General features: G+C 36.8%; 1 protein-coding gene across 2 annotated transcripts in view; it reads right to left on the reverse strand.

Moving 5' to 3' along the window:
- LOC106463432 (potassium voltage-gated channel protein Shab-like) overlaps positions 1–14,716 on the reverse strand; it is a 108,745-nt gene that overhangs the window by 22,884 nt on the left and 71,145 nt on the right. For both annotated transcript variants that reach the window (XM_022390925.1, XM_022390924.1), the window contains 2 exons: positions 13,107–13,659; positions 11,250–12,111 (listed from right to left, as the gene is read on the reverse strand). In XM_022390925.1, coding sequence (XP_022246633.1) covers positions 11,258–12,111; positions 13,107–13,659 — 1,407 coding nt within the window. In that variant the 3' untranslated portion in view covers positions 11,250–11,257. The remainder of the gene's footprint in view (positions 1–11,249; positions 12,112–13,106; positions 13,660–14,716) is intronic.

Below are 14,716 nucleotides of genomic sequence, written 5' to 3' on the forward strand. Positions count from 1 at the left end.
ATATTCCGAAAAATACGGTAACAGTAACTAGGTGAATGTATTAATGGTACAAAACGTTATCCCAGAACATAAGGAAGTGAGTATGATGTGCTATGTACTAGTATTTTGTAAGTGAGCCCCTTGCTTTACACAAATCATTATAGATTATTTTCGTGATGCAGTTAATAGTGGAATTGTGTTACAAATACCCTGTGTTACTCCCCAAAACTCGGCCAAGTTATATGTTCCCTTTTTTTACTTTCTCATTATTTTCTTTACATAATGCATTACGTCTTCAACAATGTCCATATCAGGACAGTGTAGGTCAAGTCAGGAATATGAGTATTTCATCGGTCTATTGTTCGTCAAAGTATTGTTTGGTCACATTTTTGAAAGCTGAAAAAATCAATCCATCCCGCCGAGTCTGTTCCTCAGGAAATGGGACGACGGTTCATAATATACAAGTACTTGTAAGTAGCCGAAGTGCCATCAGTTATGTATAACTCCCAGACACTGCTGGCTGAGATGTCTCCCACTATGTTTACTGCAGATATTAAACGTTAACTATGATAACGTTCTTCTCTTCAGTGTCGTTAATTGTTACTAAACTCTTTGAACCTGGATTCACCTGTAAATAGTACAGAACTCCAGCTTAGCTCATTCTAGTGTTTGTGGTACACTTCAACTTGTAATTTGGTACTTCTTTTCAGCAGTGTTGAATTCAGGGTGTGTATAGGGGGAATCCCCCCCCCCCCGTGCAAAGAAAAAATCTTCCCTAAATTACAGTAATTTTTCCGTTTAGTTGAATTTGAACTTTAATTCATACCCCAGCTTCACCCCACCCCCTCTGGTGGAAAGGTCTGGATTCAACACTGGTTTCGAGCAGCTATACGTTCTCGAAGTAACATTCACACTTCTGTTTACATCCCGAAATATTCAACACCACCTTTGGAAAGTTTCGGTTTTTCACACCTCTGTTTACATCCCGAAATACTCAACACCACCTTTGGAGAGTTTCGGTTTTTCACACCTCTGTTTACATCCAGAAATACTCAACACCATCTTTGGAGAGTTTCGGTTTTTCACACCTCTGTTTACATCCAGAAATACTCAACACCATCTTTGGAGAGTTTCGGTTTTTCACACCTCTGTTTACATCCCGAAATACTCAACACCACCTCTGGAGAGTTTCGGTTTTTTACATCGACTATTTCTATAATTAATAGTTCCAGTTTCACTGCCCCCTACAGAGTTTTGCATACTGAAACACGAAGTTTATTTGTATAGAGTATCCTTGAACTTTGATTTCAGCCATGACCGAAGTGACACTACAACTGCTAAGTATAATACGTCTGAAGGTGACACTTTACGATTGGTTGGGTGAAAATCAATCATAGTGTAAGCTACCAAGACGTGACTCTGGCTTAGTTCAAGGCGATGAAGGGTAGTCTGTATTTACATTTTATACGCAATTATTTATAGTTTCCATAATTATTTCCAACACTGAATTACATACATATGTATTTATCAACTTACATGCAACTGTTCAATCTAGAATTAATCTTACCTATGGTATATACTGCTTCAAAGACATGAGAACACGCGATTAAAATATATTCAAATTTTACCTTTGATTTTATGGCCACTGGTGCGTGGGAACGAAGTATTTATTTTATTTTTTCTTTATTTGAAACGCAAAGCTACACAGTGGATTATTTGTGCCGTTTATTGCGAGGAACCGAGCTCCGGATTTTAGCTTTATAAGCCCTAAAAGCTCACAGCTGGTCTACTTCATAAGGAAAAAATCCAGTTAAAGGTTATTGAACATTGTTATTTTTGAGACAATCCCTATTTTACGGCAGGAGTTATATAAACTTTCATTTTAACGGATATAAAGGAAACAATGCATTCGAGATTAGGCCTTCTTCCCGCGTTTCAAGTCCTATGCTAAGTTGCGTTATTATTCATGAACTTAATTTCCAAACTCTATGGCTTAAACGTGAAAAAAACAACAACAATTATTCTAATCAATTTTGACCCATATTCCAGTGTTGCAAGAAATTCACAAGAGATTCTAGCTGAAACAAATTTGATATCCGTATAGTTGTATGAAAGGGTAGTTAAGGATCAACATGTAGGTTGAAGCTTAAACGAAATAATCCACTGCTTACTTCCACGGCTTGTTTTATCTGCTTAAACACTCAATGTTATATATATGAATGTAAACAGATGAACAGGCAGCGATTTTATAGCTTTTTTTAAATTTCGCGTAAAGCTACTTGAGGGCTATCTACGCTAACTGTCCCTAATTTATCAGTGATAGACTAGAGGGAAGATAGCTAGTCAACACCACCTGCCGCCAACTCTTGGGCTACTCTTTTACCAACGAATAGTGGGATTGACTGTCACATTATAACGCCCCCACAGCTGAAAGGGTGAGCATGTTCAGTGACAGGGATTCGAACCCGCGGATTGCGAGTTAAGTGTCATAACTACCAGGCCATGTCAGGCCTCCGCTTTGATTTGCATAATTTTAAACGATTACGAACATTAAAATGACATACTTTTAAACGATTACGAACGTTAAAATGACATACTTTTAAACGATTACGAACGTTAAACTTGCTTAATTTTAAACGATTACGAACATTAAACTTGCCTGGACCTTAACGAATTCCAGAATATTCATTTAAAGTAGAGTAGAATATACATACACTTAATATCTGCTACTACATATACTCGAAAAATGTTTTAAAATTTAATGCATTACTTACATACACCAAACAACGCCCTTATGAGGCATACTTAATTGTTCGTTTGTAGTTAAGGACAAAGCTACACAAAGGAGTATCTGAGCTCTGCCCACCACGGGTATCGAAACCCGGTTTCTAGCGTTATAAGTCCTCAGACATACCGCTGGGGTGGGGGGGCACATATTTAATGACCGGCTTATTACCGCTTAAGTTTCTGTACAGATTTCAGTGTTTATTTTTTTGGGGGGGGGGGTTTATTTGTTATGAATTTTGCGCAAAGCTACACGAGGGCTATCTGCGTTAGCCGTCCTAACTTAGCAGTGAAAGACTATAGGGAAAGCAGCTAGTTATCGCCACCCACAGACAACTATTATACTAACGAATAGTGGGATTGACCGTCACATTATAAGGCACCCACGGCTGAAAGGGCAAGCGTGTTTGGTGGGACGTGGATTCGAACCCGCGACCCACTCGCGAGTCGAGCGCCTTAACCACCTGGCCATGCCGGGTCACATTTTTATTTTGGAAGTACACGTAGAACGTTTCCCAGCAGCAATATCTTGTCAACCAATCTCCTAAGAAATTAGAAATCACAATTAAAAGAAAAATTAGGTTAAATATGTAAAATAAAACTACGTTAAAGAAAAATGGCGCTTAACAAAAGCAATTGAAATATAAAACTACTGTGAATCCCCTGACTCGTAGGCAGTTGTCTGTCTGTCTTTTTGGTTAATGTGATCCTGCTTGTAACTGCAACGTAAATAAACTGTGCCGTGACTGTATTGTAAAGTAATTATAAAAGAAAGGGTTATTTAAAATGACTAAATTTTAGAATTGTGTGTCTTCGGGGAACAAAATTTCACCAGACAAACAAAAAGAGACTCCAGTTTTTAAACCTAGAGGGAACATAATCTACTTTGGATGGTGTTCGTCGATTCTCACAATATACTGCACAAATGTTATTCAAATCACCAATATTATAGTCTTGAAACACAGGTGAAGAAGACAAATATAAGTAATCTAGTTTGCGAGAAAAGCGATTCCAGAATATTATATCATAGTTTTGAAATACGCTGTACTACGACCAAAACTTTCTGAAACACCCAAAACCGCATCAAAACTTTCTCGAATAAAACCCTTGGTGAAATTTAGTTTTTTATAATTTTTTTAGTATTATTATTGTCAAGCGCAAAGGTACACAATGGATTGTCTGTGCTGTGCCTACCGCGGGTATCAAAACTCAATTTTTTTGCCTATAAGTCCTCAGACTTGACGCTGAGCCATCGAGGTAGCCGGGGAAGGTAATTTTTAAATAACTACGAGGTTTGTTTTATAATAACTGTGTACATTACAACCTGAATTACGTCTATTTTGTACCTATATAGAGTTAACATTATAACTACAAGTGATTGAATTAAACTGTATTAAAATGTAGTGTCACAGAGCCTTAACAGTAATATTCATTTCCACTCTGATAGTTTGTCTAAATATTTGTAACATACGATGACATTCTACAGTATCCATTAAAGATTTCGTTAGATACACACTCCAGTACTTTCACTGGTTAAAAAATCAATTTTAATGCATCAAATTAACCTACGTTCCATGCAACTGTTAATTGTTACTTATATCAACATTGACCTCCCCCTTTCTCCTGATGTAAATCCTTATATAATTTCATGCATTAAACACTCGACCAGAACCCCGATATACTGAACAATAACACCACTCAGACACTAGTGTCCATTTGCAACTAGCTTACTTTACTGTAATTGGTCCAATGGATCTTTCAACGTTCAAGTGGGGGCTTTAAATATGGGTGTATTTTCCTCCCTTTTTCTATCACAATCTACTGTAGCTAGTATTATAAGATCCCTCTTTTGGCGAAAGGAAACCAAACACCAATTTGACTGCTTCTGTGCATTTGCAAAGTTCGATCCTATCTTCATCAAACACATTTTGGTTAAAGAACAAACTTAATGTTTATTGTGTAGCTAGTTAAAGCTTTAGTAATGCCCGTTTCGTTAACTGTCTGCCAATAAAATAACAAGCTTAATAATTCAAGATACGTTCGTTTTTTGTTGTTTTTTAATTTGGTTCAAGTCGGAGGCAAATTGTTGGACAAATTTCTTCAAGTATGCCAATTTTAACAGTTGGAAGTCTTTTTTTTTTAATGATAGTAAAACGCAAAATTAAAGGTTACTATCATAAATCAATAAAAGCTCTCAGATGAATGGATTTGTCATAATTATTTCAGTCAATCAAATATGTAAATATCGACACAGTTAACACATTCTTGTGAAGTCTGGTAAAAATGGAATGTTCTTAACTTAAAGATTTTTCTAAGTTATGTATACAAGAGAATCCAGTTTTCTGAAATTTGCACCGAGTTTATCGATAATGTGTATTTGGCTTAAGTCAGATATTGGCTGTCTTAAAATTAAGGAACTTAGGAATAGGGTTAAAAGTCTTATAATCTTTTAATAAGGATATATGAAGTATCTTATGTTTTGTAATTTAACGCGTTATCCCCAACGTTACGAGTTTAAGTCGCGTATCTTTCATTCAAGACACCCCGTCCCACCAAACATACTCGTCCTTTCAGCCATGGGGGCATTATAATGTGACGGTCAACCCCACTATTCGTTAGAAAAAGAGTAGCCCAAGAGTTGGCGGTGGATGGTGATGACTAGCTCCCTTCCTCTAGTCTCTGTTGCTACATCTACAGATGATATTAATCAGGAAGAGGAACTTAGGCTTAGTTTCGTCGTGTATGAAAAAGCGGACTAAATAACGTAGAAACTCGTTCTTGACGAGATTTTTCTGAAAATGGTTCTTCGAACTACCTAAAATTGTCATACACTGGCTTTACTAATGTACGAAGCTGAGCTTGTGGTTTTTGGTCCTCTGTATGTTCCTGTAAGGACTGAATTTTGTAAAGTTTGTAGTTTATTTTTGACGTATGTCGGCGAGACGTTTATCCATGCATATTTAACTAAACAACAAACGGAATATTCACATTTGGGTAACCGGCCCAGACGGCAATCATATAGGACGGAGATTTGAATTTGCGGCCCTCAGCTTACTAGTCAAAGGCCCTAAGTAATGCACACCTGTTTCTTTTAATTTTGCGCACTACATGAGGGCTATCTACGCTAGCCGTTCCTAAATTTTGAAGTGAAAGACTATAGGATTTGGGTTTGTTTTGAATTCCGCGCAACCTAAACGAGGGCTGTCTGCGCTAGCCGTCCCTAATTTAGAAGTGAAAGACTAGAGGGAAGGCAGCTAGTCGTCGCCACCCACCGTCAACTCTTGGGCTACTCTTTTACCAACGAATAGTGGGATTGACCGTCACATTATAACGCCCCAAACGCTGAAAGGGCGAGCATTTTCATTTTCAGGAACGGGATTCAAACCCGCGACCGTCACATTGCTAGTCGAGCGCCCTAACTACCAAGCCATGCCAGACTTCACTCGCTCGTAATGACTGACCACTTTATTGTCCAGTCGGGTCAACTCTTGCCGTAGTGACAGCCTGGATTATACATGAATTATAATTCACAAATTGCTGAAAATTTTCTATTCTAATGAAGTCATTGGTCATGGTTTCTCAGATGTCAGTAAGTAAGTACGAATGATTCTAAACCAGATTGAATCCTTGTTATTGTGCTGGTCAAGGATGATGACTAAATCACCTTCATGTTCTTCAAACCAATTTCAGGCAAACCTAGATGGCAGATTGTTGCATTATCATCTTTGGAGAGCCCTTGTACGGAAAATACAGCATTTCAAAAGAAGCAAAGTGCCTAACAATTGAACAAGAACGTCTCCCACACCATTATTCCACCTCCGGCAGGCTGGAAGTGTTGAAACAATACAAGGTAGAGTTTTATCCACATTCATACCCTACCATTAGTAAGGGGAATAATGAAAAATAACTAAACCACACTATATTCTTCCAGTCATCTTTTTCACAGTTCTGTTCTAAGCATCACTTATCTTTCCTTTTCTGTTTTCCTCTAAGATAAATTAATTTTGAACTATGTTTCGACTACCATATGATGATAGTTTTTGAAAATCGTTTTCCTGGTGTGTTCGAAAATGGTCGAATCTTGACCAGTGCTCAATCGAGACACTGTGATGGTGTTGCACTTTATAAGACTATTGTTTCCACTGATTTGTGAACAGTGAACCACAGATTTCTATTGGCAGACGTATTTCCTCTAAATAACAAATGGTGATAGACCACGATGACAGATGCTTTTGAACAACTAGTTAGAGAACAGTTTTTGAAAATGAAAGTCCTTTGGATCAAAGCAAAGATCTATCTAAATTTCAGTCATGTAAACAAGCTATAACATAGCTATATTTATATCGTTCATGCAAACACATGATCATAAGAATAAATGAGTAGGCCTTACCTCCCCTTCTTCCACCACAGATTGTGTTATTTGTCATGGCACTAATTATGGATTATTGCCCTGCAGCGCTAGTTATCCTTTGGTAGGCTTTAAAGCAATATATTGAAATCAATGTTACCTCCTCATTCCCATTACATTTTCTCCAGAGTTCATCAACCGTTCATGAATGACGACTTGAGTGTCCACCTGAGTGACCCAAAGGCACGAACGTGTGGGGTTGTCTGTCAATGGTATAGCATGAAGTTCATTGGTCCTTACAACTTGCGGAAGAACTGTCACACTTCAATGGCATCCAGTTTGTACTCGCGTTAATGTGCCAGCAAGTAAGCCTAATAGTATACAAAGTCCAACTTCATATATTTCTCCGATGTTTAGCTTATTATTATAACTATGTTCTGCCACAACCATAATCCTTTAAAAAAACATTTGTGACATAGTATGTACTACTTTTGAAATGTAGGAAATGTAAAGTAAACACATGTTTTGTCCAATGAAAATATACATACATTTGTCATACTGCTGATAGAACTTTTGATGACTGGTATTATATTCAACTATGTGCCATAGAGTAAGCCTATGAAACACTGCTTCTATTTCACTCTTGTAGACCTTAATCTATGCGAATTATCTTGTTTACAGTTTCAACCAAGATTCACACTTTACATACAATAGAAGAGGAACAATAGGCTACTCCATGACCAGCTACCATAGCATACCAGAGGTGGAGAAGAAAATTAAAACAGAAGTAATAGTAGAACTCAATTGTTCCCTGCTAGAATCCCACTTTCCCCTGTTTGTTTGTTGTTTAGTGCAGAGCTATAAAATGGGCTATCAGTACTCTATCCGCCGCGGGTATCGAAATCCGATTTTTGGCGTTATAAGCCCACAAACCCGCCGCTAAACCACCAGAAGGCCGCTTTCCCTTACTTTAACCTGTACGAATCAACATTAATATTTTATGGGGTTGTTTTTTTTCTGAACGATAACATTTTCTGTCTACTTTCTTTTTTTAAATCACAGAATAGTAAGTTCTGAAATTAATAATATCCTCCAACTGTGTTCAATTTTAAGTGTCACCAGCATTCGCATATCACCACATTTAACTGTATTGTAACAAAAAGGCTTGGGCGTTTAATCTACCGTATTGCCCCTAATTAACGCTCCCCCCCCCCCGTATTTTTATAAAGCTAACCTTGTGTAACAGCAATAATAATCAAACATATAATTCACTTTTATTACCGTAATTTTGATTTGAAAAAAAAAGAAGAAGAAAACACACACACACACTTATTAACATTGAAATCAACAAATCACATGTGAAAAATAGAATCCGGAACTGCACAAATACTGTAATTAGCGCCCTCCTTTGCAGTTTGCAACACTCCCGAGGACAATACGGAAAATAATTACAGACCAAGTTCGGTGGATATACAAGTTGTTACCATGGGTTACTAATATTTTACAAATGTCTGTGTGTTGGGAGAGAAGGGGGGGATCTTAATAAAGTGGTCAGTTTTCTGCATTTCCTTCAGCATACATTAAAACCCAATATAAAATTTAAATAATCATAATAACTGATTCACTGTTTTCAGGCCCCCAGTGGCACAGCGGTACGTCTGCGGACTTACAACGCCAGAAATCGGGTTTCGATATCTGTGGTGGGAAAAGCACAGATAGCCCAATGTGTAGCTTTGTGCTTAATTACAAACAAACAATTCACTGTTTTGAAGTTTTTGTTTATTTGATTGTTATCACATAACTCCAATTAAAAAGACACGGTAACAATCGATTCAATACATGACGTAGATGCACGTTAGCCGATATAAGAAATGTTTGTTTTTCTCTGAACTACTAAATTACACGTAAGTAATTAAAAAAAGACATCAAACAAGATCATATCACAAGCTCACAAAGTATCGACAGCACTAATCTACAATTAGACCCTTAATACCAAAAGTTTGTAGCTAAAGTGTGTTAACAATGAAATCTTATCACAGTAGTAATCATGAACTGGAGAAGGCAACAATGCAATCCTTCTTTTACTATTTGTAATATTTTAGTTCATTCAAAGTGTGTTAACAATAAAATCTTATCACAGTGGTAATCCTGAAGTGGAGAAGGTGACAATGTAATCCTTCTTTTACTATTTCTAGTATTTTAGTTCATTCAAACAAATATCGGCACACAGTTTGTTAAAATATCACCAGCGGTTCTCTAACAATAAAGAAAGATATCTCGAAGATTTGAACCAGTTTGTCAACCCACCCGTTTATCTAAGACAGCAAGAGTGGCAGTTTTCGATTAGATCTTGACTGTTGAAAGATTAATATTACCGTTTGATACTAAGGAGGCCAATCATACAAGACCACAAGCAAGATGGGATTGTGGTGAATCAGAGAAATATAACTAAGCCCACCGGGTCAATAGTTGGGTATGCCAAATGACAGTTCATTTGGGGTTGCTATGGTTTCTGATGCCCAATGTATACAATGTGTACAATGTATAAAATTCGCCAACAGAGGGTTACTTCCTCGCAAAACGAAATCTATACCTACAGTAATAAACGATTATACTTTGAAGAGAAAGTCTGTACCAACTACTTGGTTAGAACTACTCATATGAAATTAAAAAAAGTATTAAGTTATGAAATTCAGTTAAAACAAGACAACTGCCCATTTCACAAATACATCATTTATTCACGACCATGGTTTCGCCATTAAAGGCATCATCCGATATTAAGTTCTTATTATTCTAAGGTATGTTTGTTTGTGCGTACTGATTTAAAGAAACACTTCTAAATAAATGGGAATTTAACTGATATAAATATAATAGTACTGTCTATTGTATGTCCATGTAACTACTTCGCAGGTTGCGAGGTTATGGAGGTTCAGTGGGTCCATGGGGAGAAACATACAAATTGTCAGTTTTGCTTTTTTGCGGTTTTTAATGGGTGTTTTTGTTTTTTACAATTACATGTAAGGGAAGCAACTTTTCATGTCCTACGATAAACTTTCATTGATCATATATTTATATAATTTTTGTCTAGGGGACGGATACTCCAGATAGTCGTGAATATACTGAGTTAAAGCGTTAAATGTAATCCTTTTCAAACATCGGGAAACTTAAAGGGAAAGTTTTAAACATGATAAAATATAATAAGGGCTAAATGTGCTACATAGAGTTTCTCTGGTTATATTCTTCAGTCAGTTCAACATACACAGCGGCACCCGTGGTGGACAGGGCACAGATAATAGCTCGAAGGAATAAAAAGTAAAACAAATTAATAAATTTTACCCGTATGGTGTCTTAACATAAGCGACAAAATAAAAACATTTTTTTATTAAAAATACTATGGTTAACAGCCCTTTCATATAAACGTTCGTTTACTCCATTGTTAGTTTCTATTTATTTTATTTTTATATTTTGGTATCCATTCTGTAATATAATGCAAAGTCTTCAGACTTTTTGACAACAAAGATATTAGTACATACTTTTGCTCATCACAATAGAATAATTTGCAAAAGGGCGTTACAAAGTGATGGTCTATCCCACTATTCGTTGGTAAAGAAAAGTAGTTCCAGAGTTGGTAGTGTCGACTAGTTGCCTTACCTCTAGTCTGTCATTTCTAAATTAAGAAAGATCAAATATATCTGAAACACTTCAATCTAAAACATGTACTTTGTTACATTTTGTGATAATCCTGTTTCAGTTCCTAGACTTTCGGAAAAAAACTCGCAATTCAACGGGCAATATTACATGTTCTTTTGGAAAAATAGTTTCTTTGTTTGTAACTGAGCACAAATCTATACAATGGGCTCTCTGTGCTTTGCCCACCACTGGTATCAAAACCCAGATTCTAGCGTTGTAAGTGCGCAGACATACCGCTGAGCCACTGGGGGGGGGGGGATATTAAACTAAGGTTCCTAACTATTATGTGTGTTTCTTTCTTGTTCCACGACAACAAATTAAGAAGATGGAAATTAATCTAAAATTCTGATGAATAGCTATAATAAATTTAAACGCCGATTATCGTCACGTTCTTCAATATCTATTACCTGAAGGAAAGCCTTAAGTTAAAAGACATTATTAATCTTACCTGAACTGCTACGATAAGACGGAAGCATCATTAGATGATGGGTTTTTCTGGTACTTTTCACTTTCCAGCAGCTTTGTTTCTTCTTTAGACAAATCGACCAATTCAAAGGAATCGTTTGGCATGTTTGTCGTCAACCTAGAATGATCACGGCTCATATCTGTAATGGGCAAAGAAGAGAGCAAGGGAGCCACCTGGTGGCCACATATACAAATACTAGGGGATGACGAGGCCTGTGCTATAGGGTTATAAGAATATATACACAACGGATTACTACAGTATCTTTCGGAGTTATTTATAGTACACTGCGCAGATGTGCTTATAGGGGGTGGTAGATCACTCTCCATTGCTCCAAGAGGTTCACTTATTTTAGGATTAAGTTCATTTACACGTGCTTGCTTGACCAGCGTCCGGCTCAAGGGAGCACCCGAAAAGTGAACACCGTCGTGGGTTAGAGCTCTTCTGGACTGGGGTCTTGGACTCAAAAGACGAGGGCCTGTTGTACTGGGAGATGGACTCCCCTTGTTGGACAGCATTTTATTGTCCTCAAGAACACCTAGAAACTTGATTGGTTGAGCGTGAGGTCTGGTTCCCGTTTTTGGACCAATCGCCTTCAGAGGTAGTTTGCCCATAGAACTACCTAGAGTAGGAGAAAAAGTTTCTTCACTACTGACTTCTTCAGAGTTCTGTTTGGATAAACTATGTGTTGGATCGGCTAGCAGTTTTTCCATTTCTTCTTTGTGGATGCTATCTCCTTTCTTCAGGATGGATTTCTTCTTACTGACCTCCGGACTTGGTTGTAGATGCCGAGAGGCTGGGCTGGGCTCCGTATCTCCAAAGAAATGGCTCCTTCCCAAAGATCTTGCTGAAAAACAAAAATAATTCATTAAAATATATACAAAATATCAGTCATAAATAATGTACGAAAAGGCTACACTGTTATGTATAAGTCCCTAAATATAACGAATGGTATTACCTCTACTAATCATCATGACTAATAGCTTTTATAAAAACAAGTTAACTGTAATGGTTTTTTCCACATTCCTCTGTTGTTGTTGTTTTACACATCTCTGATTTTCAACTACAACGAACCAGTTAAGAAGAATGTGGTAAAAAAATCTGCGGTTAACTTGCTTTTTATAATAATCTTTAAGTCTACTGGCTTTTCAATATTTTGTCGGTTTTCGAAGATTAAACCGTAATAACTTTTAAATATTGATACCTATTTAATGAATACGTACAAAGAAAAAACACTTATAAATATTCAACAAATAACAGACAGTCTCGAACGTCTTGGAAATGCATTAAAAATATACAAAACCCTAAACAACCTAGTGGTTGGAGGATGTTGTTATGATGATATTGGTAATCTACAGAATTAAATTTGGTTTGATTATTTCAGGTCTTTGCACAAAGACTATCTGCGCTAGCTGTCCCCAGGTTTGAACTGATAGATTAGCGCTAGATTGGAAAATATTCAACTCTGAAGCTAGTTTCGCCTGTGAACGAATAGCGGGATCTGATCCTCACTTTTATAGCGCACCAAGAACCCAAAGTGCAGATGGTTTTTGCGGTAATGGGTCGCAATCCACGAACCCTCGGATTCATAATCCAACTATGCTAACCATTTGACCACAATGCAAGATTAATTTCTTCTGTGGTTTAACATGTGTTTCAGTAAAACTATCAAAGAAGGGAGGATTGTGAGGTGCAAAGACAAAGATAGTTAGTTTGTTTTCATTTTGCCTGCATTTAAGACATCTTATTGTATTCTATGATATAACAACATCCTGAAAACGTTTTTACTGATGTGAAAGATGCCTTATATCAACCATTTATTTCACAGAGCTATAACCTTACCTCGAGAGGAGAATGGCGTTTTAATTCCAACCTTTGGTCTGTTACCAGATGTAATGAGGGAGTCTGTGGAGGATTGAAAACTTCGTTGTGGAGAGTCCATTTCATCTAAACGAGTTTTAGATTTCAGTCCTAGTAGAAAACGCGGTTTCTTCTGAGATGACAGGGTGTTGAAGGCATTGTGTGTGTCAGTCTGGGGTTGTTCAATAATCGTTCTTCCTGAGGATTCATCGTAACTGTCTCCAGAAGAGCTGCTGAGAGTTAAAGCAACAGAGGGGTGGGACACTGGAACCTCCAAAGATTTCCGTGTCACTGGGGCTGACCCTATCTGCAAGGGGTCTTCAAGGGGGTTTACATATAGGTTGCTTCGTGCGGGAGTGGAATCTTCAGTGGTCAGGTCTGCCTGAGAATCAAATGGGTTAGTATTACAGCTTGCATAGGTATCAGAACTATCGACGCTTCCCATGTCCCATTTATTAATTGTCTTCATTTCAATGTTTGCTTGAAGATCTTCAGTACAGCAAAAATCCTGGTCAATAATAAAGTCTCCAATTTCCTGCAAAAAAAAAAAACAAAAAAAAATGTAAAGAAATAACTTTATGATTTCATCAATGGAGAAATGTAGATTTGAATATGATGTTCAAACAGCAAGACGATCCGTCAAATAGCGTCAGGCTTAGAAGATGACAATCATTGAAAACGTTTTATGTTTTGTCACGCCACTTTTTTTTTCTACAAACTTATTAAATAAACCTTATAGCGCATTATTACGGCAACCAAAAAAATTCATTAACTTCAATCACCCTTAGTTTCCACTGGATTAAGTCAACTAAAATAATAATAAATACCTGTCGATAAAAAGAATCACATTTAGATTACGGTGGAAAATAACTTCACCCAATAATGGCCACTGATGCAGGAATAGATTATAGTGGAGATGCTAAAAAATTGTAACCTTGTGCATGATGTTAAACATGTTAGTGAAACGTAGCCAGCATCAATACAAGCTTATCAATTTTAGCAAAAGAAAATGCTTTAACCACAGTCCTTTCTACAATTTATGTTAATTAGAGTAGAATGATTCCTTTCGTTAACCTAATCAGAACTTTAAACGATTCTTCCAAAATTGGAAACTTGCTGATAGCCAGTAAAATGACAACAGAAAAATCGAAACTTTGGTACAGTAAACGTTTCGCTGCATCTTTACAACAGACTAAACGACTGTTTACAATTATAAACGGTTTTCTTGAGAAAAACCAAACTTCATATTTATTCTTCATTTACTCGTAATAGTGAAATTTGTTTTCTTTTTGTTGTTTTTTCACGCAAGTTGGGACTTGAAGGATACAAGCTAGTTGCCCAATTACGTATTAGGCCTAAGCAATACTTGAAGAACATAAAACAATTTCTCCTAAATAAAGTATTTCTCTGAGATCAGAGACCCAATTACGTATTAGGCCTAAGCAATACTTGAAGAACATAAAACAATTTCTCCTAAATAAAGTATTTCTCTGGGATCAGAGACCCAATTACGTATTAGGCCTAAGCAATACTTGAAGAACATAAAACAATTTCTCCTAAATAAAGTATTTCTCTGGGATCAGAGACCCAAT

The sequence above is a fragment of the Limulus polyphemus genome, unplaced genomic scaffold, assembly GCF_000517525.1.
Source record: "Limulus polyphemus unplaced genomic scaffold, Limulus_polyphemus-2.1.2 Scaffold1407, whole genome shotgun sequence".
In the NCBI taxonomy this organism is placed as follows: Eukaryota; Metazoa; Arthropoda; class Merostomata; order Xiphosura; family Limulidae; genus Limulus; species Limulus polyphemus.